The sequence below is a fragment of the Trachymyrmex cornetzi genome, unplaced genomic scaffold (assembly GCF_001594075.2).
Source record: "Trachymyrmex cornetzi isolate Tcor2-1 unplaced genomic scaffold, Tcor1.1 scaffold412, whole genome shotgun sequence".
NCBI classification, from domain to species: domain Eukaryota; kingdom Metazoa; phylum Arthropoda; class Insecta; order Hymenoptera; family Formicidae; genus Trachymyrmex; species Trachymyrmex cornetzi.
In genome coordinates this window covers 908,030-935,573 of record NW_017298876.1, presented here as the reverse complement: position 1 = coordinate 935,573, position 27,544 = coordinate 908,030, and the positions used below count along the sequence as shown (strand labels likewise).

General features: G+C 30.8%; 4 protein-coding genes across 6 annotated transcripts; 2 read left to right on the top strand and 2 right to left on the bottom strand.

Moving 5' to 3' along the window:
• Positions 1-2,315: 2,315 nt before the first annotated feature.
• On the bottom strand, positions 2,316-3,724 carry LOC108764312 (proteasome assembly chaperone 4). 2 transcript variants are annotated; one of them, XM_018512464.1, is made up of 3 exons: positions 3,710-3,724; positions 3,575-3,624; positions 2,316-2,762 (listed from the first exon to the last, which is right to left on the bottom strand). In XM_018512464.1, exon 3 carries the CDS (start codon positions 2,730-2,732, stop codon positions 2,331-2,333), a length of 402 nt encoding a protein of 133 aa, XP_018367966.1. In that variant the 5' UTR covers positions 2,733-2,762; positions 3,575-3,624; positions 3,710-3,724; the 3' UTR covers positions 2,316-2,330. The 2 variants fall into 2 exon arrangements, with proteins under 2 accessions (XP_018367966.1, XP_018367965.1); XM_018512463.1 differs by lacking the exon at positions 3,710-3,724 and having other exon boundaries at positions 3,575-3,667.
• A 272-nt stretch (positions 3,725-3,996) lies between these two features.
• LOC108764308 (MKI67 FHA domain-interacting nucleolar phosphoprotein-like) lies at positions 3,997-6,124 on the top strand. Its single transcript, XM_018512459.1, has 4 exons — positions 3,997-4,195; positions 4,811-5,017; positions 5,705-5,813; positions 5,881-6,124. Exons 1-4 carry the CDS (start codon positions 4,058-4,060, stop codon positions 6,114-6,116), a joined length of 690 nt encoding a protein of 229 aa, XP_018367961.1. The 5' UTR covers positions 3,997-4,057; the 3' UTR covers positions 6,117-6,124.
• Positions 6,125-6,308: 184 nt separating this feature from the next.
• btn (buttonless) lies at positions 6,309-11,176 on the bottom strand. Its single transcript, XM_018512461.1, has 4 exons — positions 10,969-11,176; positions 10,226-10,524; positions 6,804-6,961; positions 6,309-6,734 (listed from the first exon to the last, which is right to left on the bottom strand). Exons 1-4 carry the CDS (start codon positions 11,160-11,162, stop codon positions 6,645-6,647), a joined length of 741 nt encoding a protein of 246 aa, XP_018367963.1. The 5' UTR covers positions 11,163-11,176; the 3' UTR covers positions 6,309-6,644.
• Positions 11,177-14,975: 3,799 nt separating this feature from the next.
• Positions 14,976-25,792, top strand: LOC108764304 (thyrotropin-releasing hormone-degrading ectoenzyme-like). Of its 2 annotated transcripts, none has more exons than XM_018512455.1 (15): positions 14,976-15,198; positions 15,855-16,071; positions 16,637-16,981; positions 17,688-17,843; positions 17,982-18,290; positions 18,522-18,705; positions 19,607-20,035; positions 20,806-21,010; positions 21,525-21,778; positions 23,003-23,193; positions 24,387-24,530; positions 24,701-24,862; positions 25,034-25,106; positions 25,255-25,359; positions 25,667-25,792. In XM_018512455.1, exons 1-15 carry the CDS (start codon positions 15,177-15,179, stop codon positions 25,733-25,735), a joined length of 2,865 nt encoding a protein of 954 aa, XP_018367957.1. In that variant the 5' UTR covers positions 14,976-15,176; the 3' UTR covers positions 25,736-25,792. The 2 variants fall into 2 exon arrangements, with proteins under 2 accessions (XP_018367957.1, XP_018367956.1); XM_018512454.1 differs by having other exon boundaries at positions 24,366-24,530.
• Positions 25,793-27,544: the final 1,752 nt, after the last annotated feature.

Genomic DNA, 27,544 nt, shown 5'->3' with positions numbered 1-27,544 from the left:
AATAGTTTCGGAAATAATTGTTTGCTTCCATACTTTTTCCCCACCCTGTATATATATATATATATACAATATATATATATCACATGAATTAAAAATATTTCCAATCACGAGAATAATTAACTGTAATTTCTATTAATTTTATTCAAAAAATTGTAAAAATTATTCATATCAAGTTGTGGAAGTTAACGGGTTATAACTGAATGAATTATGTTTTAAAAATCTAATTAATAAGCATTTTTCAATCGCAAAAGATATTTAAATTTTCCGAACATAGAATCATGAAGAATAATTTCTTAATATATTTGTATTATTTATAAGTCTGATTAGAAACAATATAGATCGAAATTATTAAAATTTCTTCCAAAATTATAAAAAATATGTATTATTGACACAATTAAACTTATAAATTATACTAAAAGTGTGAGTATAGAAATTGTTTTTTATTGTGAAAAACATATCAATATAAAGAAGTGTTGTGTTTAAAAACAAATATGTAGCATAACATTATGTGGCGAGTATCAATATTTACTAATATCTTCACCCAATCACTTCTTTTTTTATTCACCGGAGATGTGTTAAAAGCAGCCCGCGCGGATGCTGCTTAGATAAAAGTCAATTAACTGGAACTACTACAGAATATTTTCTTCTTAAGTGTATCGTGTGTAATAAATGTTTAATGTAAATTAATGTAAATTGTACATGTAAGAAAGTGACAGAATGACCGAAATTTTTTATCATAATTTTATAAATGTGTGTAATATCGAGAACAGCATGATCGATTAATGGCAATTGTAAGAAGAAAACAACATACATTAAAAGTATGTGAGATGCGTTTAAATAGAAAGTTTTGCAATCTAAACTATGTGTTTAATACATCAAACCGTGTATTTTTTACAATATTATTTTAATTCAGCCTACAATTACTTATTTTATTTCTTAATGGATTGCAAATATAAACTTTGAGACCATATGCTTAAAATTTTTATATATTTTAAGATATATTTAATGCTTGTATGTAATATAAAAAAATTAAATTTAAAAAATGAATATACCTATTTATAATGTAATCGTCTTATTAAATCTTTATATTAATTTTATTTTACGTATTTAATTCCATTAATTTTTTAACAGCAAGTGTATCTTAAAATTGCTATGAAAATCGATTATTTTCAAAGCGTTCTTGAAGGCTAAAGCACTCAAGCGAATTATTCTAAACAATCTCATCAGGGCAAAGTATTATTATTAAGAACATTTATAAGAAAAGGGTGCCTGAAAAACCGAAACACTGCTGGAAAGTATGTCAAATGTAAATTATATAAAGTATACGGGATAAATTTTATCCTTGTGTTAGAAAGAGAGTATGCATTATATTTAAATTTAATGTATATAATTATAAAATTCTGCTCACATATTTAAAATAAAAGTACGTGTAATATATAAACTATACGTTCTTCTTATTATTATTAACTTTATCATTAAATTTAATTAAAAACATTATTTTTAAATACGAAGCGCCACTACGATCTGAATATTAAGATATTGAACTATTATATATATTCATTTAAATGAATTAATTTCAGAAATTATAATTGCGTGCCGATATGGTTGTCGGACTTTCAACGCAATCAATCTGAAATATTAATAATCCCCCCCGAATTTCCCAAATTTAATCTTAAAAAACTGTAATAAACTTATTGCGAAAAATATTACCTCGGTTGGAAGTCGAGGCAAAAAATTTGATTAAATTAAAAAAAATATTACGTACTTTAAATATAGCGATAGATTTTTAAAAATGATTTTACACATTTGTGTATCTAATAATTGTAGAAAATATTAATATTTCTTTAAAAAATTTAAAGAAAATGAGTTTTAAAGAATAATGGAAAAAAATATTTTAAAGAACATTACTTACCTACATTTACTAGAAAAATCAAAACAAAGATATATACTTTTATTGTCAAATTTTATTATCAAATAACGATGATGAAGAAATCTTATTGATTCAAGATATCGATATTAATTAGAAAAATTAGTAAAATCAAAACTGTAATTTGCTAACAAATATCAACAATCAAACTATACCGAATTATTGAATTTTTAAGGAATAAATATGAAAAGATTGATCATCTTTTTGCTTCATTAATAAACTAATAAATTGTTATCTAGTTCTTCCACATAATAAATGACAAATAATCAACATATTATCCTTTGAATCCAAAATTTTTATAATACATTAACATTCTAAATTAATTACAAATATTAAAAATTATTACATTATACAAAATTATGTTTAAATAAATATTTAAAGTGTTTTTTATCAATAATCGAAGTCAAAAACTTAATAGATCTGCATGTGTCTTGAACTCTTCTTGAATTCTTTTTTCAATTCCTGGTAATATTATATTGTTTGGAGTTACATTAAAACTAACATATATTGCTTTTCCAAACTTCATGCTTAATCTCTTAGCCATGTTTGTGGATATAGCATTTGCTATAGAACCTATGATTTTGGTTGTAATAGGCTGTTTCTCGAAACTTGATGTAAGAGCAAAAGACAAGTCTTCCATGCTGCCATTAACGGAATCTCCAATCCACAGGTACAAAGAATCTTCCATCCTTATTATTTCGCAATTAATATTAGTATCACCGACTTTGGCAACAAAATTATGAAATTTAAAGCTGCATGGTAGTAATTCTACTTCGGATGTTTTCTCTGTTGCATTTGCCATCATTTATACATATACTTTGGTTCCCTCTCTTATCTATAATCATATAATTTTAAAACATCAAAAAAATAAAAAACAAAAAGCACAAAAGTACACTTAGAATAATGGTAATTATACAGAATAGGTAATTATCCAGAAGACACTTTTCACCTTCAATTTCACTGAAATTATGTTCATTCGATTTATTTTTGTAAAACGAAAGAATCTGGCAGAAAATGTGCTCAGTCCCGTGAAGTGAGATATTAAAAGTTTTTTTTTAATTGTTAAAATTAACTATTATATATTAGGTTAGAAAATCTGTTGCATCGACATAAGAAAAAGTATTTTCTGCTTCAATTACACAAATTCTTTGCTTTATTAAACAAATTCTCTATTTTGAAAACACAAATTCTCCTCTTCCAAAATATAAATTTTCTGCTTTAAAAACAAATTATTTTAATATACAATGGCTACGTCTCTATCATCTGTCCTTGTTTAACATTTAATGAATCCGAGGCATCGAAGGTATCTGAGCGACAATATCAATACACTATGTGATTTAATAGTTATTAATTTACAATGTATTATTTATATATTTCATAATTTCAAATATCCATTTCATCACTTCAATCAATAAAATGTTTTATTACAAATACCGTTTTATACATGACAAATGTCAAGACTCAAAACATATTTATTCAGTTATTGATACTATCATGGATACTATTTTTGACTATATAGAACAAGTAAATTCATGAATAAGACAGTAAACATTTTTATATATTTGTATTTTTATCATTTACCAGCCTATGGAGAATTTGTTTTTAAAGCAGAGATTTTAGATTGTTTATAATAATATTGTTACTCACATAATGTCATGAAATGAAAAGAATCTGGCAAATAAAAACGTCGCTCTACCCTGTGAGATATTGAGCGTTAAAGTTGACAACTATTGAGGTTAGGAAATCTGTCACGTGGATAGTAGGGTGTATAGACAGTAGTACTTATTGGTTCGAGGCGGTTACGATGATACGAAGCAAAATCCATTGGAATCCTGTTTTCTGATTGGTTGCAAAGCGTCGTACGACGCAAATCGGATGCAGTGTGAATCCAACATAACTGAGCTTGGTGAAAGTGGCCCTTAGTATTTTACGATTTGCTACTGCATGAATCGCTCCATGTGACTTCAGCCTTAGATAAGGAAAAATGAAGAGTTAGCAGTCTAGTGTTATTACAGTAGTCTGTGCTTCCTGCCCGCTTCGGCCCTCTCACTCTCTCTCTTTAGCGTCTTTCTCTGATTGTACTGTGCACGTGTAAACGTTAATAAACTTGTTTTAATTGGTTAAAAAAATATGAAAGTAAAGAAAGAAGACGTGACGTTCAAGGAGTTGGTCTTGAGGAAAAATACCAAGAACAAACAGAATATATCAAAGCCAAAAGCAGGTGCCAGTCTCGAGAAAGCTGTGAAAAATGTCAAGCAAATTTTTAAGGTATCGACATAACCTCCATAAAATGAAAAACGTATTTATCATATGTTGCTTCATCTAAAAAATTTTTGAAAGTTCAACAAGAGTGATCGTCACTGGCTTTTATATATATATATATATATATAGTATATCTAGTTATTAAAATTCTAATAAGCAAAAAAAGCCAATGACGATCAGTCTCGTTGAACTTCCAAAAATTTTTACACATATTTCTTAATACACACCTTTAGATCATTCGTGCCCTGCGCATTTATTTTCTTTAAAATACTAAAAGCACCTTCAAATATCAATTTCTATTCGTAAAAAAAAATTTGGCATCTAAAGAACAAGTTTTGTACGTGCCGACCTCAATTCATGCATATCCTTTAATTAGAATAACATCAAAGTTCACTTCTGGGTCCTAAATGACTATGAAAGAATTCGGCAGAAAACGCGTCAAACGAGTATATTTTTATCAAATTTTGTTGCGACGTATGACATGTGTATTCTAAATAATTACCTTGTTTTGGTATTTTTCAAATTGATATAATCGTTTTAATGAGATATCCTTAATATGAATTTATATCACTTGAATAGTAAATGTTAATTACATCTAGCAATAAATGTTTTTTTTTGTAGAAAAAGAGAGCAGAAGCTAAAGCAGCCACAAAAAAGGAAAACAGTTTCATAAAACTTAAACCTAAACAATTCAAACCACAGAAATTTAAAAATAGAGGAATAGTTTACGTAGGACACATACCTCATGGATTTTATGAAGAACAAATGAAAGACTATTTCAAACAGTTTGGGAATATAACGCGAGTACGATTAGCAAGATCTAAAAGAGTATGTATATGTTTATAAAATAAATTGTAAACTATATATATATATATATATATAAAAGGACATCTAAGTATTTACATAAAATGTAAATAATGAAGCCATGGGAGTTAGCAACATAGGAGTGTGTAAATGCAAAAAATGAAACTAATTTATTTAATCGATATAAATATTGTGTCGTAACAATGTTAAAATTATATTAAACAGCTAAGAGTATGTTTTGGCTGTATTTTGAGCCATCCTCAGTGAATCTATTAAAATATAATAATTTATAAATACCGTATATTTCATTAATATAAATTCTTGCGAAAATGCATGGTCCATGAAAGAAGCAATTGATCACAAAATTGTTCTAACACAGTTACACAGTTGGTTGGTAGAACCGTATGAAGCATAGCAACATATTTTCACCAATCATGGAAAAAAATCAAAAAATCTCAGCGTCAAGATTATGATAGCCATCTATTAATAATGCAAAAAATTTTTCGAATGAATTAAATGAAAAAATTAATGACTGTGTGATACAAACATGTCACTATTGTGTAACGTCCAAAGTTTAAAAAAAGGATGATTCCCATGGCTCCATTATTTGCGTTTTATTGTTCTAATTGACAGGAATTCATTATTATTGTTAATGTTTGAATTGTAAATTGTTTTATAACTGCAATAAGTTTTATAAAAATATATTTTTAGACTGGAAAAAGTCGCGGCTACGGTTATGTTGAATTCCTTCACTCACAAGTTGCTAAAATTGCGGCAGACACAATGAACAATTATCTAATGTGCGGCCGATTATTAAAAGGTATTTAAAATTGTACTAATACTGTTAATTAATTGTCTTTCATTATTTATAAATATATGTTTTTCAGCTACATACATTTCACCCGAGAAGCACCATTCTGGATTTTTCTTGGGCATAAATTGGTCAGAAGATAAATATCCTAGACTCAAAAATAGAAGACGAACAACTCTAAGTAGAAACCGTCTTCAAAGTGCTGGAGATCATGAGAAATATGTTCAAAGATCGCTTGATAAACTTTCTACATTAGAAAGCAAATTGCAAGCTAAGGGGATTAGCATAAAATTTCAACCCGTTGACATATAAAAAATGTAACAAACATTTAAAAATGTAATTTAGTCCTGATTTATTTATAATTAAGATTTAATTTATAATTTGTATTTGCATTAAATAAATTTAATAAACAATAGGAAATTATTTTATAATACAGAGCTCTACTATACCTTTAACACATTATCATAGTAAATTTTTGAAATTTCTATAAGTAATTTGTGTATGTATAAATTATTTTTTCTCCAAAAACAAGTCTGTAGGTTCTTAATTGTCAGAAATGTGACAATCTCTTCTGCATATCTATGGGACCTACAGTTTTAAGCTGCTATTCGAATGATTTATCAGAAGAGATTGGTATGGTAAAGATACTATCGATAGTTTATCATTACTTTCTAAGAGATATTGGCTCAAATAAAATCCGTTATGTCTTCTGGATGAATATAAACTCGAATCTTTGGTACAGAGAGTAAACGCGCAATTCTTTACGTCACAATCGTCACAAATATAAATTATATACAATTAAAATCTAAATATATTGAATAACGAACTCGAGAATATATGTCACGATACAGTGGTTGCTTCTTGTACGTTCGCCGTGTTTCCTTTCGTCCGTTTCCATTTCATACGTCTATTCTGAAACCACACTTTCACCTGTAAAAATATATTTAATGATGAAAAGACATAAAAATTCTGTATTCTATTCAATTGTTTATATTGTACCTGACGTTCTGTTAAATCCAATGCTACAGCAATTTCATAGCGTCGCAAACGTGTCAAATAATTACTATGTGCGAATTCGCATTCAAGATGTCGGACCTGTTGCTTTGTAAACGCAGTTCTCTCTTTCCGCGGCTTATCGCTTGTTCTTTTCGTTGTTTCTACAATCAACAGAAATAAAAATATATATACGCATAATATATATTTTCTATATATATATAGAAGAATATACATATACATTTGAATATAAAGGACGAACTTTAAAATTTGAATATCACGATTCCCTAACTTAAAAGTACTAATAAAAAATAAAAGGGCTCGAGAGAATAGGCGCTGTTCAGAGTGCGTAAATTGTTCAAAGAATTCTCTCAATATAAAAGTTAAATTTATTGATGAGACGACAGAACAATAAAAAATCGTTAAACGATAATAATTTTCATACGTTTCGGCTAGTTTTACCTTCTATTCGTTTGATTTTCAGTATATAATAAAATAAAATTAAAAAGAAACAGAATTTCAGACAACATTCTCTTTAGGTGGTATCGATGCGAGCCCTTCCTCTCCCACTTCTCTCATTCGCATTAAGAGAACGATCCAGTTCCATCCCGGATGGTGACATAACGCGCTCATCATCCGGCTCGATCTTTTTGCCGTATGGTTTTCCGCGGTAAGATTTCGCGGCTCGTCGGCGACTTTTTGTTGTCGGCCTCAGATGAAAATAGTCGCATGTACGATGCATCAGTGCACGTTGCACTGATGCGCCCGCTTGCGAAATCCGCTTTTGCTAGAAGTACGCGGTTTCTACCGCAATGCAACACGTGGCTGCTGAGAGAGCGAGAGTCTTTCCTTCTCTCTTTTTCGCTCTCTTGAAGCCCTTAACTTTGCTTCCGTGCCGCTATCTTGACTTTAATTGCTAGCTGACGTCAAACGCAAAATCTTTCATAATCCATGGCCCGCAATGATGGCCGCTATTAGAGTAATACTAGAGAGTAACATCAAAGTACTAAAAGCTAACATTTTGATGCAACTAATTTGCAAATACGGGACAAGTTAATGTATAATGATATTCATATAATAAAGAAGATTTATATTGATGTATAAATATATGATTTATACATCAATATGTACTGTATGTACTTATACAGTAATATGTAAATTAAAACATTTTAAAAAGTCACAGAAATATTATTAATTACTAAGACTCAGCTCTAACCGTTTTTTAGATTGTTTTTATTTATCGTATTAAAACATTTTTATTAATTTAATAAATTTAAAAGTAATTGAATTATTTAAAGCAATGAAGATCCAACTCTACGACCGTAATAGGCATTTTAAATTTCTAGTATTAAAAGTAATTGTTAAAGAAATCTCTAAACAAAAAAATAAAAAAATAATATCGTAAATTTAGAGTGACAGAATGATGATTACAAGCGCTTAAAGCGCGTGAGCGTCCAAATCGACTGTAACCTTCATATGTCGCCTAAGAGTGCGGTCCACTTAACGCTGCAAATAATCATCATTCTGTCTTTATCGTTCATTAGATGTAAAATGAGAATAGAATTGAAAAGTGCTGAAAGCGTCCAAATCGACTGCAGCCGAAATAAAATCATTTGAAGTAAAATAGTGAATTGCTAAATCTTGATTTCATAACGATTTTGGGTCAACTTCGGTCTCTATTATTGTTTATAATACTTTCCTTAATTTTTATTATTTTATAATACAATCTAGATATATTAGATTTCTCATGAAAAAAGGAATATACTAATTTTAATTTTAATTGATTTTAGTTTTATTGTTAATTTCTTATTTGTTCTATTCAATTTATATTAGAATTCTATTTTTGACGCAAAATTTATTTGCTATTCAACAAATTAGCAGGGTAGACAGAATACATTAAATATCAGCGTGCGATACAACAATGACGTTTACTATGCAAGATGTATACCAGCAGTTAGACATCCGATAAACATTTAGATTGTACTGGGCCTGTTATAGCCGCATTGGCGACACTAAAGTCATAAAACTTCTAACTGTATTATCAATGATTTACGTCGGAAATCTGTTGAAGCTATAATTCAAAAGGTTTCAACCTAATGTATTACGCACAGCTGTGCAGAGCTATTAAAATTCGTATAACAATGGCTTAATTATTGCTTCAGAATAATTTAAATTGAGTTAAAATCATTTTCCAACAAGTTATAATAGATTTCTACTTGAATGATAGATAGTTTTTTTTTAAATATAATTTTAATCTAATAACTTACGTATACATATATACAAATATACATACATGTATAAATGCTAGACGCTATGGGCAGAATTAAAAATAATAATATGTCATTTTGAAGGGAATTTAATGATAGTGTTACGTAAAATTTAATTCAAATTCTATTTTTTTTAAATTAACTCTTACAATGCAAGGTACAATTTGGTGCATCATGCATCCAAATATATGGATCATTATAGAATCCGTCCGTTTTTTTTACCTATTCAGAATGATTCAAGAAATTTCGAAAAATTCACCAACATACTTTCAACTTTCTAAAATAAATATTGAAACTTTATTTTGGAAAATAGTAAAATGTAGTATAATTTATAATTATCGAAAGACTCAAAGAAACTTGTACGAACAGAAATCGCTCAGTCACTGGCTTTGTATCTGACTTTGTACGGTAAGGGTTAAAGAAATGTAAAAATGAGCAAATCGCAAAGTCAAAAAATTGTGCTCCTAATATGAGATGCCCCGAGAGATCGATAATAAAACGCAAGTACAGTATTGCAATTAGAAAACTTTATTTAATGTTTCTAAAATACAAACAAACATAGCCAGCCTGCGCGAAAAATGAGCATGCAATAAATTGTACCCAGAACTCGTCTTTTATAGGTAGTTGGAACCAAACATCGCAGAAATGGGTACTCGATGTTCATTCCGGTTGTCCTTTTTATTATTGTACAATAACATTTATACTTTAGCAACGATTTTCACTATGACATAGCACCATAGCTTATTTCATATTAGAAATACCCTGGGTATCTCATATTACGATTTCCACGTTTTACGGTTTTATCATCAAATCTAACTTCTGTAATTAAACAATTCAACATATCGTATATTTTTCTATTAGTATAATACGATATTACTCTATCACTACATAAAGAATTTATTGTCAAACATTTACTTATGAAATAATAAACGAGGTTTAATATCTTGTTAACTATTGCGAAAATTGCAAAATGGTAGAAGACTTTTCGACTCAGTTTAGTCCGCTCTACACAAAAGTGATTGGCAAAAAAGTTCGGGACACCCTGTATATATAGTGCATATATATGTATATATATATATATCCCCCCCCCCCCCACACACACAATATAAATGTTATTTTATAAAATACGATCTCTTAGAGTTGATGAAAAAATAACATTACCTCGTTCTCGTTGGTGCGAACGTGTATTTTCTCCAAACAACGAATTCGCATGATTCTCATTATGTTGCGAATCCTGCCAAGATTGATACTTGCTCTCATACTCGAGGTCTATATTCTGCAAATGAGGCATCTCCCAAGTGCGAAACATTGTCCCCGTGTTTGTCGTAACACGGCGATCTTGATTATTTTCGAATAATAAATCTTCAGGTTTGCTCAAAGGCTTCTCGTCTCCTTTTCCATTCAGTTGCTCGATTATCAGATGACAATCTGTTGCATCTTGCTGAGAATATTGCTCCCATCTTACAAAAATTAAACGTTATACAATATTCATTAATGTAACAAGGTATATTACAATGATAATTACACGATCTTACGATACGAAAAATCATTGAAAAAGTAATAAATGATAATAGAAACATTTATTAATTGTATATAATAATAAGTTAATAAAAGATATATATAATTTTAGAAATTATGAGTCATATTAATTGTTTTTTATGGAAGTGAAATATTTGTTTTAATGCAAAATAAAATATAATATTTTCATAAATATAACAAGATTAATATCAGTTTCGACACTGTTATACAGTAGAGCAGTTGAAGTATACTGTGCTTCTTAAAGAGTTACCTTCAAAGTATTTTAAAGTATAATTTTCAATAAATAAAATTCTTAAATATTAAATAAATAAGGTGTCAAAAAAGTCCATTAGTTTTTTTATATGTATAATATATAGGAGTTTTACCTGCACGTGCGATAATTTTGATTGCTGTCGGTGTTTTGAAGAAAATTGACGACGTAAGGCGGTGGGATTAAACGAGCGGTTTCGTCAGTTGCAATATCAAATCCGCCGCAAGGATTTGATGGGTTGCTCCAAGACCACCTGTGGTACCACGGTGCCTCACAGCCTGTTGTTGATCTTGCATTTTGCCCTTCCATATGAAAAGATGATGGTGTTGGCAGGGTCGGTGGTAATTCGAAATTATCGGATGTCTGATGGCTGTACGCAATCGTGTCTTTCGAACACAACATAGTAACGAATAAAGATTTTGACAGTGTCAGTACGCGAATTCTTTATACGAATATCTTTATAAAGAATTGACAAAGAAAGATTAACAAGAATAAAGCAACTATAAAGCAATCAGCAGTCAATTCGCGATAAATCCGCAATAACTTTTCAACGATTTATTCATTTAACATTTGTTTTGTCCTTTTATTTGATTTATAAAAGTACGTGCTTACAAAAATAGCGGAAAGATACACAAGATCCTAATTACACTTATATTTGCTCGGAGAAAAAAATCTTATCATAGAACACTATAAAAGAAATTAAATATATATTGCAATAGCCTTTTTATATCTCTTTGCTCGTATTTTTTCGTTACGGTTCTTATATATATTTTCTTGGTAAGATTATTATTAATATCTATCTTGGTAAGATTACTAATAATATCTATTAATTGTCACTATAATTTTATTAATAGGCAAGCACAGGTTCACCGTAGAATCACTCCGCGCGCGGATGGATGCGAATTGCGTTAGTGCCTACTCGGAAATGTCAAATGAGCACATGTGATGGCGCCGTCATAGGGCAGCGAGAATGTCATGGAGAACATCGAGAACGTCGGAGGAGAATCGTAGGAGTAGGGCCACAAAAGCTCCGTAATCTTCTTCTACGTTTCTTTCAGCTTTTTGGCCAATCCCTGAGCGTGAATCGTTTCTCGCAGCCAAAGTGACTAGTCGGCGTTCGCGAAAGAATTCGAAATGGTGACACACGAAGCGGCCGGACCGCTGAGTTTTTTGCTCTGAGCTCTACATTTGACGATTAAGAGAATTTTTATATGACGCATGTGAACGCTGTTTTTGCGAATTGTTTTATCCATGTGTCGCTAAATTTTCAATGCTGTCTTTCCAGGAGTGTCAAACTTTGGATGAAACAAGTAATAGCCAATTAAGAATATATTTTAGATAACTGAAATGGTATTTAAATTTATTTTCAATATATGAATCTACTACGAAAATTAAAATATATTTTGAAATAAGTTTTTGTATTTTTTGTCTTCAAATTTCTTCAAACAATTTTTTAATCGATTAAAATTAGATTAAGAAAAACTGTTATAACTAGTTCGTGTTTTTATTAAAGTTTGAATTCTTACTTATTTTAATACATATATATATTTTCTTTCATATATCTCATCTAGCCCTATTAAACGTAAACCAGGCTTCTTCCCTCATTTTGAAATACGATACTAACTTCCGACTATGAGACAAGTGTGTCATGCTTTATTAGAAGGAAAGAAATCATTCGTTTCGGTTGTCACGATTGTTTAAATTTTTTTCCTTTGACGAAAGGAAGGAAATTGAATCTTGTAAAATATGCTTAAGATTACTAAACATAAATCAATTAGCATAAACATTGTTAATGACTAACTTGTATAAGATTTCAACAAAATTTAATTACAAATTTGATTCTTTAAAAAAAAAAATTTTTTAATTTAATATGAATCTCTCAAACTTATATTATTATTTATTAATTTATTATATATATAAATTACATTAATTTTTATTTTCATTTTTTCAATATTGTCACATAAGTTTAACTGATTTTTTACTAACTTATAAAATAACTTGTAAGTATTAGTTTGTTAATATTTTTAGCTCATTAACAAAGAAAACAATATCGATAAAAGAAATTTAATCAGAGACTTTAGGAAAAACTTTAACGATTAATCGACACAATAGTAAACATTTTCAATTCTTGCATAAAATAATTTAAACAATGTATGCATGTGATATAATATTAGAAAAATTAAATTTTCTTGATATATTAAATTTAATAATAAATGACTGATTCTTTTTATTTACGTTAACAATGTGCTTTTTAGAATAATATACAAATAAAATAAACTATTTTCTATGTAATTTAATTATTGTAATTGCAAGAATCACATTAATATATCTAATGAAAAAAAATGTGGAGAAAAGGAATGAAGTTGTTTTCTTTGTTGGCTCTTTGATCCGATTCATTCACGAATTCGTCGTCGGTGTGTTTCATTGAGGATGGCTATTACTCCGTCAACGAGAAGTCAATCTCGGTAAAGGCCCACCTAAGAAAACACAAGGGTAGTGGGAGGAAAGAGAGAAGGAGCGAAAAGTGACGGCTGCGCGAGAGTGAGAGAATGGGTGGATGTGGGACACCGGCCGGGTCCCTCGATGCGGCACGTTTCGAAGGGTCGACTCCTTCTTGAGGGTCACGCGTCTCCATTAGTCATCGGCATTGTTTGGCTTCCTCTGTCGGACGCTTGCACCCCCTCTGAATGCGGCTTACACGCGCGTACGATGCCGAAAGAGATGCGACGAGAGGCCCACCACCTCATCGAAGTACTAGGCTATCGCCACAGGAAGCGAGATTCCCTGAAATATGAGACACTCCTAGCCTAGTGAAACGGTGCCAAGCGGTCTGCGAGGACGGGAACGCCCGTTTGGAAACGCATTTCCTGAATTTCGTCTTGCAGCTAGTCTCTCCAAAGTCTTCCGTATCAAATAAGAATTAAAACACATTCAATTTAATTTTCGAAGCTCGCATAACGTCAGAGATCAGTAAACACTGTTCAGATTAATTCTGTTTCTTTGAATGAACAGTATAAAACTTTTTAGTTTTATCTAATGACCGATTTATAGTTTACTAAAGATAGAAATTAAAAGACATAAGCTGCATTTTCCCACGAGTATTATTTTTCAAAGAAGATGCTTAGAAATAGACAATATCTCATAAGTTAAAGCCTTTTTTTTTATGAAATCAAGTTCTCCAAGTTTCGTGGGACGTAACATGAAAAAAAAGAAGATCCCACAATGAACATTTGTTGCAGGCTCTCAGTCGAGTCTTTAGTTCGAATATAAATCCATGAATGTAGGTGTCTGGCTTTCTCATCAGCAGCCAAACGAGGATTCTCATGCAACTAATTCAAAAGTTAGCGACACTAATGCCGACGCATTTACGGACCATAGTTGCAGCACATTAAGTATACATTAGACACCCACGTGTCCGTCACGATTATCCAATCAGTCTACTGAAGGAATTAACTTCCTGTTGACATATACAAATCATTGATAATTACAATATTAAATAATAAATTAAAATAAATTAAAAAACTGTTTTATAAATTGCAAGGAATCACAATGTACAATAATTTAAGGAAGCTTACAATTCGTTCATTTAAAAATTTTTGTCAATCCATGGAGTTAAATCCGATATAAATAACGAAATCAAACAACGTGTATTTGATTAAGTGATGTAATTGTTATATTTTTTGTAAATATATATATATATATATATATACCTATATACTCTTTAAACTTTTAGAGTGAATCTTATTCTTAAAGAAATTGAAAATTGAGTTTCTCTTTTTCAAGACTGGCTTAAATTTTCACTCTTTAAAGTAAGATTTCACTCCAAAGAGTTTTAGAGAGGTAATTAAATGTTCATTACTTTTCAATTTACAATGTTCTGCTCATATTTTAAGATCAGCGAATTGTTTTCTAGTAGCAGCCAATTTTGTTTGTTATGTCTATAATGATTAATGGACGAAACGTCCCTGAACTTCTTCTTCGACTATTTACCGGAAGCCTATAAATTATAAACGCGAGATGACGACGCTGCTGGTGTATTCTTGAATACGCGTTGCATAACGAGACGCGCACTCGTCAAGTCGTTACAACGGTCCGCGAAAAAATTCCAGGCAAATAGCGATCGACAGTAAACGTCAGAGTAAAGTACAGAGGAGGGAAATGGCGTACAAGTGTCTCTCTATTTTTGGCGGACGTGTCTGGTTGAACCACGAGCCCTTGACGCGTTTTCTGCTTTTCGGACGCAGTAGCAGCTAGTTACTCGTCGTGGCGATGTTCGTACGATTGCTAAATCTTGCGGGAGTATAGCACCCCTTGCCGATAAACATGGAAGACAATCCAACGCAAGGTAAAAGCAAGGTTTCATCGAAAGAAAAATTTATTAAAAGATGTAATTTATAGACGTGCAATATAAGAAACAAACATTTAAAAGTTTACTTTAAATTCTTTAAAAGAATCAATCGGAACATCCAACATATACAATAACTTGTCAAAACGGTATTTTCATAAAAATTATAGCATATTATTTTTCTCGCAAAAATGAAGTCAATCCTGATGGAACAATTTGTCCAAATATGTCCAAAATTGTCTGAAATGTGGTTAAAATGTGTTTGAATTCGTTTGAAATTTCTTCGAAGATTATCGAAATGTACAAATTTCGGACAAATTCGGACAGTTACAGACAAAATGAGATACTTACCGTCAAATTTTGGCAATACTGTCTGAATTTGTCAGAATTTGTCATTTTTAAATATTTTTTGAATGACTCTGTCAAATTTGTTCTTCCAGATAATAGAGACTAATCAATGGAATACTGTGTATCATTAATTTTAATCAAAGTTACAATAACAGACATTATGTACATACGAGATATTAGAATTGAAATTTGATAGCTACAACGTTTACTGTTACTCTTAATTATTCTTATTTTGTTGAATATAATTATAAATAAAATTTATAAATAAGTAAATAAAATTTTGTAAATTATATGGAAACATGCTTTAGAAATTCCGGCTTACGTTAGGCATCGTGGATGGCAAGTGAGAACGCGAATCGCGGTGGTGATACTCATCTTCGTTGGTTCAATGATTATTTACTGGTTCGTTAGTTCGAGTATGGAAAATCGGCGGGATGGTAGACATAGGGGGTCGACCAGTGGGAAGTCTCGTAAAATGGCTCATTTGGAAAGGCTGTCTGATCAAGTCTTACCATTAGAATACACGTAAGCAGGACGATCAACGTATCTCTGATAATCTTTTCGATTATTGATTACTCAAATGCTAGAAATGAAAAAAAAGTTCTATTCGCTGCAACCTTTGACTGCTTTCTCAAATTTTAAGATTTTTTTAAAGACTTAATTCAAATATTAAAGCTAGTGTAACAGAGGAAGGAAGGTATTTTGATGTTATATGTATACATAATATTTAAATAAATGCGTTCCTTTTTATTTTATATTTAAAGTTGAGATAATATATTATTATATATAGATTTACTAACACAGATTAACTATCACAGATTTTCACTGTGTTAGTCGACTGATTGATGTTGACTTTTCTGTCCACATATATCTATCATCAGTGATTGACATTACAGACTTGAACTAAAACGTTTGCAGCACTTAATCTCACTTCCTCCAATTGGCAAACTACGGCTAAAATTAATATTAGAAACAGAAGATATTTGCATTTAGAGTAAATAAAATTATACAAATAGATAGAAATTTTTATATATGGTATTACGCTTTTTTTAAAATGTCATATCGCAATTTTTTTCTCTCTTTACTGCAGTTTGAAAATACTGCCCATTTTAGAAGAGAATAATTTTACGATGATCGGTGATGCACAGATCCAATTTTATTCCAAAGTACCGACTAAACATATACGACTTCACGCCCGTAAGCTCCTTATACAAGACATTAGCGTGAAGGAATATCGTTCATCGAACGCATCAAAGTTAACGAGCACGTACACTGTAATGGATGATGAGAAGGATTTTATCGACGTGTTTCTTCTACATGTATTAATAACGGAAGAAATTTACATTTTACACATAAAATATATGATCCCGTTACATCAAAAACCAAAAGGGTTTTTCAGGAGCGCACACATTGACCATAGTACAAACGAAACCAGGTATTATAATTTGATACAAAAACGTGATGTCTTTAATTTATTAATTAAGTTTATACTGAATTATTTAAGCTTTAAAGATCTATTTTAACCATTTAAGGCTTTTATTTCTTAATTTTATTTGTTGTACCTATAGTCACATTAAACATAGACGGAGACTTTCTTATGGAGAGTATGGAGCTTTCTATACCTTTCCGTGGGTATTGAATTCCCCCCACATCCAGAATTCGGTATTTAAAAAAAGTATATTAATTTTTGACAAATTAAAAAAAATTTTGAGTAATTTGACAAAAAACAACGACTAGGGTATATATATGTAGAAATCTATACATACAACAAAAGATAAAAAATAATTGTATTATTTTGAAATTCCCCCTCCTTTCGTTTGAATGACTCCACACACTCAGAAGTCAAAAGTCTCCGTCCCTGACGTTAAGTTTTAAAAGATACTTTATTTAGGGCCGATTGTTCCATCTTCAGATAAACTATAATGATTTATCCAGTGGATAAATAAAAGAGTAAAAGAATAAGAGAAAGAGAGAAAGTAGAAGAGTAAGAGAGTGAACGCTGAAGTTTATTGAAAAGAACAATCCAGCCTTAATGTTGTTAATTTATTAGTTTCAAAAATTTCAATTTTTATTTATTTTACAATGTTATATTTAACGCAACTTATATCTGCATATTGCGAAAGCAGACGTTTTTTTTCCAGATGGATAGCGGTGTCGAATTTTTCCCCAGATTACGCTCGATCAGCCTACCCATGCTTCGACGAGCCATGGATCAAGACGCCGTTTCGCATCTCGATTGGCAGAAAGTCTAACATGCGATCGCACTCAAACTCAATGCGCAACTTCACCGAGGAAATGTAAAAGAGAGCGATTCTGTTGCAATTGTAACATACATACGCATCGCTTATTATATCCCCTGATCCCTGCAAAGTTGTATTCCTGTAATCGTTTATCGAAGGATAATCCGAATTTAATTCAATCTCCCTTTTCTTCAGACATGGCATGCCAGGATATGTTTGGGACCATTATGAGAAAACCTTCCGTATGCCCACTTACGTGGTTGCTTTTATGGTCACCGATTTTTCGAGTTACAACGTTACTGTCACCGATCGGCCATCGCATACGATCTTTTTCAGAAAAGAGATTGCGAACGATACAAGATACGTAGGCGATCTGATATCGAAAATTCTTCGTGTAGTACAGAATTTTACTGGATTTTATTATGAATTAGATAAACTAGATGTGATCATAGTTCCTGAATTAGCATATGCCGCAATGGAAAACTGGGGCCTCTTAACGTTTCGGTAAACGAATTATTTTTTTGCAATGCTCAACTTCGTCTTTTTGTAAAAAGTTTCGAAGTTTAAAAATATTGTCCTTTTCAAGTATAATTTGCATTTTCAAGATTTTTCTAAACAAGAATTTGTGATTGTGATTACTTTAGAATGTTTTTCTCGTACAAACTAATTAACAGAATTTTTATTACAATTTAGATTAAAAGTTATAGTACTAATGAGTTATACTGATATTTTTAGAGAAGACGTTATCCTTATAAAGAAAGATGACAGTATTATTGAGTCCAAAAAGTCAATAGCTAGTATCGCGGCACACGAAGTCGCTCATCAATGGTTCGGTAATTTGGTAACGCCAAAATGGTGGGACGAAGTGTGGTTGAAAGAAGGATTCGCCTCATTTTTCGGATTCCTAGCATTAAACGCAGTAAAGTGGATATAAGTCAATTTTCTAAATAATATTAATTAAAAATTATCAATTATTATCACTTTATGTAATAATTTTGTTATTCAGTCTTTTATTATCTTCGAGCAATCTTTTAAATAAAAAAATAATTTTTTCTTAAAAAAAATTGGATTTTAAATAACACTTCAATATTAATACTTTAATATTATAATATAAATATTAATATAATATAATCAGGAAATGGAAAGTTACTTTTTAAAAATAAGAAGTTACAGTCACTCGTTACTGAATAGAAAAAGTAACAAGTTACTAGTTACTGATTTTAAAAAATAACTCGTTACAGCTGTCGTTATTTGAGAAAATAACTTTTCATTACTTTTTCGTTACTTTTTGAAAATCGACAATTACCAATCACAACGGACGGGTGCCCAGGGGCATTTCTAGTCTCAAGCGCTATGAGTGGCTAGTGTCCAATCGAACTGTGTCCAATCGTATGCAAAATAACGATAAAAGTAATTGTAAAATTCGTTACCAAAAAAATGTAATTACGTTACCGTTACAGCTATCAAAAAAAGTAACGCAATTACTAGTAAAGTTATCAAAAAAGTAACTTGTAACTGTAACTTCGTTACACACACAAGTAACGAGTTACTTCCATTTCCTGAATAATGTAAATATTAATTTTCACGTAAAAGCTATGTAGAATTTTGCAAAGTTATAGAAAATTACATAAAAAATCGATAATCGATATTTTGATTTTCAATTATTTTTAAATAATTATTAATTAATAACTTTTTCACCTCATTTTAAAATCATATTTTAATAATTTTATAAGAATTAATTTTATCGCATATTTATATCGCATAGTCATGGTGTTGTGGTATTTAACCAATGATATTGATTAAAACGCTTGATTTTTCAGATTGAACCTACATCTTGGGATCTGCAGACCTATTTCTTGATCGAGTGTCACGACGTGTTTGATAACGACGCCGGCGAAGCGGCACACCCGTTACATATCGATCTGAGGAAAATAAACAGGCTCACTGGCGTCTTCGATTTGACATCATACGTCAAGGGTAATTGCGTGACGCACATGATCTATCATTTTCTGGGCGAGCGAATCTTCCTCTCATCTGTGCGCCACTACATGCGCACATATCACTATCGCAACGCCGATCAGGAGGATCTCTGGAGCGCTTTTCAGATGGAGATCGATGAAGCGAACGGGCTACCGGCTTCCTCAGGGCTCCGCATGAAGGACATTATGCGAACTTGGACGTATCAGGCTGGACTCCCTGTCCTGCACGTCCAACAGAATCGAGAAACCGGTGCGATCGAGCTTACGCAGGTGCGCCGCTCTTTATCGCAGATCGATCTCCAGGCGCGTTTCTTCATCTTGTTTCGTCGACGACAAATTACTTATCGATGGAATGCATTTACGACGATATTAATAATCGTTATTCTCTTAACGTAACGAGAAAAAAGGAAATTGTGTGGCTAAATTATACAGAATGATTAAATTATACAGAATGCCTCAATTTCTTCCGATTAATCTGGAATCAATTTTTTTTTATCAAAAATTTGATGGGTTCTATATTTAACTGTGACTTTTCAATTTTTCAAATTAATGAAACTTTATATTTAAAAATATATTTAAAAAACATATACCGTTGATACAAATATTATTTTATATCGAATATGACATGTATATCTTATAATAAAATTTTTTCACGGCCATTTTATTTTTCAGTCGAAGATAATTATAAATATAAATTGCTGACACATTAATAATTTTTATATTAATTTGTCTACAGTGTCTACATAATCAATAATTTCTTCCAACTCCACTTCTACATATTTTGTATGTTTATGCGTGTTGTAAAATTATAATTTTCTCAAAAATTGATGAGAGAGAGAGAGAGAGAGAAAATATAAAACATCATATTCTCTAAACAGATACCTTTTACGAATAAAACTGCAATTTATAATCTTCATTATAATACTATAATAAAGCCGTCAGAAAAGATAAATTAAATAAAGAAGTAAAATATAATTATGAAATGTCTGTGTAATGGACATCGATAAAAATTGCTCGATTATGCGATGTTTGTGTTTCAGGATCGATTTTATCATTATGGCCTAAATAGTACGAGCGAAGAGTTATGGCACATCCCGTTGACGTGGACAACCGAAAATGAACAGCAATTTGGTAATACCCTGCCGAAGGCATGGATGGTCAAGAAACGCATGAAAATTAACGACACTGCTTTGAGCCAGGCGACTTCCAACAACCAGTGGATTTTGTTCAATATCAATCAAACGGGTAATATTACTGTCTTAACATACGCCGATCAATTAAGAAGATAACAAAGTAATAATTTTACCGTCAATAACTGGTGTCGATCAATTTGGAAATAAACTCAAGCCACTTCATAAATTCATAAAAAATTTTGTTTCATGTATAGGGTGTTCAAAAATCGTCGTACCACTACTGTAAATCGTAGATAGTAAATTTAGTATTAAGTATATTTAGTATTAAGAAAAATTGCGCTAACTGATAACCAGCGTCGACTCCTATTGCCTGTAATACATATTTTACGGTTTTATTAATCATTTTAATTAAAGGAGTTTACAAAAACTTATTAGTTTTTATATTAATTTGTAATTCATCAGTAGATAGTAAAGCTGTATCAAGAATAGTTTCGTTTATTGTAACGTCGAGCGAAAAGGATTAATAATTTATGAATTATAATATTTTTTTTTCGGAGACTGTTGCCTTTAAACTTATACGTAAAACTATTATTAATAATTTCTTTTTATTGTCCTGTTATTTGCAGTATTATATCGTGTCAACTACGATATAGAAAACTGGAACTTGTTGACAAAATCTTTTCAAGCTCTGCCGGAAGTAACTAAAGTTCAAGTGCTAACCGATTCGTCTGCGATGACTAACGCCGGATTGCTTGATAAAAGAATTATGTGGAATATTCTTGAGAAAATGGAAAAAGAAAGTGGAATAATATTATGGACACCTGCGTTGCGTTTATTAACTACCATCCAAAATCGACTTTGGAACTCAGACTTGTTCAAGGTAATATTGGAAGTTATCAAGGTAATACTTGAAGCTGTATGTTTACGCACAATATTGAGCAATAAAATGTACTGTTTTAATTATGAACATCGACCATTTCCTCGATAGTATAAAGAGACGATGATCGTACACAAGTAAAGCGGTGGACCTCTTAAATGTTCGCGGTATATTTGCTACATTCTAGTTGCGACTTTGTCAAGTTCACTCGTCTTTCCAAGTAGATTTGCGCGAGATTGCAAAGGCGAGCACATTTCCTTTTATTATTAATTTATACGGTCGCGGCGCGATAAGATATGCGAGATATAATCGACGCCGCCTCGCGCGATCTAAATCGTCCGCTATGCAGTTCTGGCTTATGTCGTTATTACGCGCAGTTAAGACTTAAGTATGGCATTATAAAGCGTATGATTATCCCTGGGACAGATATATAAGTGATCATCGGCCCATCGGCCGTCGTTACGATTCGACGTTCTCAATTAGGTCGGAGGACTCAATCATTATTTGCACCGAAATACGAGGCACGTAACATTTAATTAAGCACTCGCGCCGACCAATGTTGCCGTAACAGTTCCCTTTTCACAGAAGCCATTATTGCAAAAATATACGAGAGGAGAGGCCTCACCGCGAGTTGAGAGGCGGGCCTCACGGTTTCTTCAGGCACTCCACGTCTGTAAACCTAACGTGCCAAATTAAATAAATACGTTGCGGCGTATCTCTGCGTTTTAATCCACCCGGTTTATTGCTCGTAAATTCTGGATAAATGGAATTACTTACTCTTACTTCTTGTGCGAATCAACCGCAGATCTCTATAATGTTACGATAAATATCGCTGCCGGTTACTTTACCTTCTTCTTCGCAATTTCACAAGAACACTTTGATGTTTTTAAAGATGAAACAGAATCTTGAAACGGGAGGGTGAGATATTGGCTCGATACGGTAGACAGTTTTTCTTTTTTAAGAGGACGAGATACGATATGAAAAGAAAATTAAAAAAGAAGAACAGCGAGCTTCTAAATTATTATTTTAATTCATTATAATTAAAAAAAGTACTCTTGGATTATCTGAGTTTGTGTTATATTTATAGATATTTTCAATGTGTATTGAAAAGAAATGTGTTGCCATAAATAATTTTATGTTTAAAAATCTTAAGCTTAATATGAAAACTTTTTTCTACTCTTTTATATTTAAACGAAAAATCAATTAAATTCAATTGACTTCTTTCAGTTCGTCATGTGCAAGTTTATAAATAAAGTGTACAGCAAGATCGCACCGATGGTTATTTATAAGAATCCCACGCTGTGGACAGAATTCGAAATTAACTTAATGAAATCGGCTTGTTCGGTAGATTATCAAGCATGTTTAACGGCGGTCCTTGACTTTGATCGAAAAATGCTACAAAACGAATCGTCGAACTCGTACGTATTTAGCGAAGTAAACTGCAAATATTTGTACATTTAATACAAAATGTATTTGTTCATTTTTAAGATTTGTTAATCATGAAAGTTAAGTATATTAACATTGAAAATTAAAAATTAATTAGAAATATGTTAAGAAGGGCTACAAACTATAAGAATAAAAAGAAATATAAATAATAAGCGAGATATATTGAAAAGCGCTAAAACATATTATTTCCTATCCCCTCCATTAATTGTACCTCTAACTTTCCTTCTTTTCTCATTACCGATTGAAATTTTAAGGAAGTTCCATCGCAACTTGCTCCTTTTATGTATTTCTGTACAATCCGATTTTGTTTCGAAATTTTAAATACTTGAACAAACTGAAAGATTTTATATTCTGAGTGATCTCATTTTTATCTATGAATATGTGAACTAACTTTAAGACTATTTCTAAGGTATTTATTCTACGATTTTCTGTATTTTACTCTTAATTTTTATTTTATTCTTATACATATATGAACTTTATATCAATTATCTTTACTTGTTTTGTATCCTTCTATTATTATATTAACAGATTGAGTTTTTCATCGTTTTTACCGACATTGATTTCATATATTTTTAGCGAACTATTGTAATTGCGACACGATAATAGCGAGTAATCTCCGTTCTGGCATACGCACAATGACATTGCTAGAAATTGGTCTTTTTGGATTTGACATCGAAATGCGTTTTCATATCAATGCGATAACCATAGGTTGTAATTATGCCACCATTTTCTACATCAAAGCAGAAGTCTGTATTTCCTCTCATTAATTATTATTAGCCGTTGACTTTTTAAATATGTTTATATAAATATTTTATTTAAAGATATTACATGTTTAACATTGAAAATGACCCAATCGAAGTCGAAACGCCGTTTGTTTTTATTTGTTGTAATATGTTTTAGCGCTTTTCAATATATCTCTTGCTTATTATTTATATTTTATTTTATTCTTTCATTTTGGTTCATAGCCCTTCTTAACATATTTCTAATTAATTTATTATTTGAACCATTCACATTATGTATTTGAAAATTATAAAATTACATTTAGTATTAATTAAATACATCGTAGAAATATGAGCAATGGCTTTTAAATTAACTACTGTATTAAATACTGTTATGATAGCAGTAAAACTATCTGTTAAACTAGTTTACCACAAGAATTTCGTAGCTGGGCGTACTGCACACTCATGAAAGTCACCACGGAGGAACAATGGCTGGCACTCCTGAAAAGATACAACGAATCAACGGTACATGATAAGAAAAGCCTCGCCTTCGCATTGGGATGTCATGCAAACGCGAGTCTGTTGCAAAGGTGAGATACATTCCGCATCTCATGATAGAATGAAATTACATTAAAATTCTTAATAGACAGGTGCGATATAAAAAGTGTTAAGTAGGTATTCGTTTGAATATTATTTTAAATTATAATTATTTAAATATATATTACAATTTCTTATTGCATATTATAATAATTGCTTCCAGATATCTGTCCACAATATATTCACAAAAGAACGTAACGTCTGAATTTGTAGAAATAGCTCTAAGGTCCATTGCGTTAAATCCATACGGATATCACGTTGCAATACAGTTCATAACTCAACATTGGAATGAATTTAACACAAACACATCAGAAGGAAATAATTAGTAAGTTAAATAAAGTTTACAATTGGCAAGAAAACTCTTCTGACAATTTTCAAATTGTTGAAAAAATAATTATTAAAAAATTTAATAAATATCAATTACAAATAATTTTTTGTACGATCATCCGACTATTATTGTCTGACGCTCGCTACATCTTCATTGCTGTACTTTCAGCACAGATGTTACCTTGATCGGCGTATTGTATGCTTTCTCGGAAAACATTCGTCAAAAAGAGGACATAGAATGGGTAAGAAAATTGCACGAGTGATGAAACTTAACAAGAATCGAAAAGTGAACGATATTCGTCTCTGGAAACATATATACGTATATGTATATACTTCGGGTGTTAAAAGTGTCGAATCATTATATAACAATCGCGATTTTTTTTTTGTCAGCTACTACAACTGAAAGGCAAAAGCGAGAAGTATGACACCGTGATCGAGAAGCTTATTAATATAGTTCAGACCAATGTCGCGTGGTATAAAAAGGAGAAAAACGAGGTAACTATCGAGTTTGATTGCTCAAAAAGTGAAATGGATTTTGCACTTGGTAAACGTTTTACTATGAAGTTATTTTTGTATTAAAATCTGCACATTTTTGCATACATTTGTACGGTTTTCTTAATTAATAATTATAGCTAATAGCATCCAACATATACTATAATTTGTATTAATTTTATTTAAGTGAAAAAAAAGAATAAGATACGATAAAATGTATCCATTCGTTTTGTAGCTTTTATGTTGTTAGTTAAAAAAAATAATATACTTGCAATCTATTAAGTCCAATTTTCCAATCTTTTTTCTACAGACATTGAAGATACTAGAAGAAATTTCTGTAAAATATACCGAGACAATAGATTGTAAAAAGCAAAGTTAATGGAAATACTATGTTAAAAATTCATTCAAATCAGTGCAATCATGCGATTATTCAACACGAACAAAATAATTACAAATAATTGTAGTACGATCAGTTTGTACAGACTTTGATATCATGACTTTGCGATCAAAACCTAAAATTTTACTACATTATTATAAAATCAAAGAACTCTTAATTTAAACAATAATATCAAGAGTATACAGGACCCTTAAGAGTCAGATATAAAGAGAAAATTTTAAAAATGTTAAAAAAAAGACCCGTATTAAGCATGTATGTTACTTTCTCGACAAACGAGCACTGACCGCGATGATTTATAGAATATTATATCAAATATACTTCTGGTTTGAGTTTTTATGTTTTAAATAATTTTCTCTTTATATTTGACTCTTAAGTGCCCTGTACACTCTTGATATTGTTATTTACTACATTAGTTTTTATTTATTGATAAAAAATAATTTTACAAAAAATGTAAATTTTTATAGAGTCAGATAAAAAAAAATTTCCAAAGAATTGTATGCTACTAATTTGCCGTCTCCCTTCCCCGGTGCAAGATAAAGTATCATATATTAGAAATTTCATAATGCATCAGATACATATATATTCTTTATTATAAATAAAAAATTTAAATAGAATTATGTAGTCCACTTAACAGAAATACATATTTTTTGTGTGTGTTAAAGGAATATATGGATTCTTAGAATTATTCATTCAAGTTTTTGTTATTAGTCTTATTTCTTTTTAAGAATTTTTCAAGTTCAAAAATAAGATTGTGAAATATAAAATTATTTCAAATCATTACTATTTAAAAATTAGGAAAAGTTCCAAGATTATCAAGATCAATATATTCTAATTAAAGATTAAAAAAAACTTTTATTTTAACTTTCCCTACTCGAAAAATCATTTATTGAATAGGAAACTAAGAATGAAGATAACTTCTCGATATGAAAAGAAGTCAGCATTTGAGGTATCATCATCGATACTAACAATAAGACGCGGATGCTGCGATGACATCGAAGTATTGTCAGAATCCCCCGAGGAGTACGAGGAAGCTGCGAGAAGTTCTTACCGCGAAAAGTGACGGTGCAATGGTACCCCGGTTCTAACCGGACAGTAACGAGCCGGGTTTTCGTGTGGTCGGAGAATGTTACTAAGTAAGGGATTGATTCACGGGCAGTTATAATACCGCCAAACCGAAGAGCCCTAATAGATTCAGGTCAATGCTACTACCGTTCTTCGAAGTCGTTCATTATGTGGGAAGAGCGGGCCCCGTTCTCATGCCACACAGGTCGCCAGTAACCTGTATATGCAGCGGACTCCGTGTCGAGAGAATTCGTTGCAACACCCAAAACCCGAAGTCAAGATAGAAGGACTCTTAAGAGGACCTTTTCTTTTGTATGATTCCTTCTTTTATTCTACATACGTCGCGGTGCAATTTGAAATAAAACAAATTCTATTCTTGTTCATATTTATATGTATACATACATATGTAATTATGTCATTATTAGGAAAAATACACATAAAAGTCAAATAAAAATCGTTAAAGTAATGATTAAATTAATATGATTAATACAGATAAGTCACATATTTATTTTTTTTTTTTTTTTTTTAGTTATTAATCTTGTCATGTTTTATTATTATAATAAATTTAATTTTTCTTTTTTTTATATATTATATAATAAAATTAATGATTATTTTATTGTCTAAAAATTATTTTACGAATTGGAAATGCTAATAGTTACATATTAATAATTATAAAATTATAGAAGTTTCCTATAAGGGAAGTTGATTGGTAACTTTCTCACGCCTGAA

Coding starts and splice junctions, on each gene's coding strand:
- LOC108764312 (XM_018512464.1), bottom strand. CDS start 2,732: ATGATGGCAAATGCAACAGAGAAAACATCCGAAGTAGAATTACTACCA.
- btn (XM_018512461.1), bottom strand. CDS start 11,162: ATGGAAGGGCAAAATGCAAGATCAACAACAGGCTGTGAGGCACCGTGG. Junction 10,525..10,968: donor CAAAATTATCGCACGTGCAG/GTAAAACTCCTA, acceptor AATTTTTGTAAG/ATGGGAGCAATATTCTCAGC. Junction 6,962..10,225: donor TTCGCACCAACGAGAACGAG/GTAATGTTATTT, acceptor TGTTGATTGTAG/AAACAACGAAAAGAACAAGC.
- LOC108764308 (XM_018512459.1), top strand. CDS start 4,058: ATGAAAGTAAAGAAAGAAGACGTGACGTTCAAGGAGTTGGTCTTGAGG. Junction 4,196..4,810: donor ATGTCAAGCAAATTTTTAAG/GTATCGACATAA, acceptor TTTTTTTTGTAG/AAAAAGAGAGCAGAAGCTAA. Junction 5,018..5,704: donor GATTAGCAAGATCTAAAAGA/GTATGTATATGT, acceptor ATATATTTTTAG/ACTGGAAAAAGTCGCGGCTA.
- LOC108764304 (XM_018512454.1), top strand. CDS start 15,177: ATGGAAGACAATCCAACGCAAG. Junction 15,199..15,854: donor GGAAGACAATCCAACGCAAG/GTAAAAGCAAGG, acceptor AACATGCTTTAG/AAATTCCGGCTTACGTTAGG. Junction 21,011..21,524: donor GTTCAATATCAATCAAACGG/GTAATATTACTG, acceptor TGTTATTTGCAG/TATTATATCGTGTCAACTAC.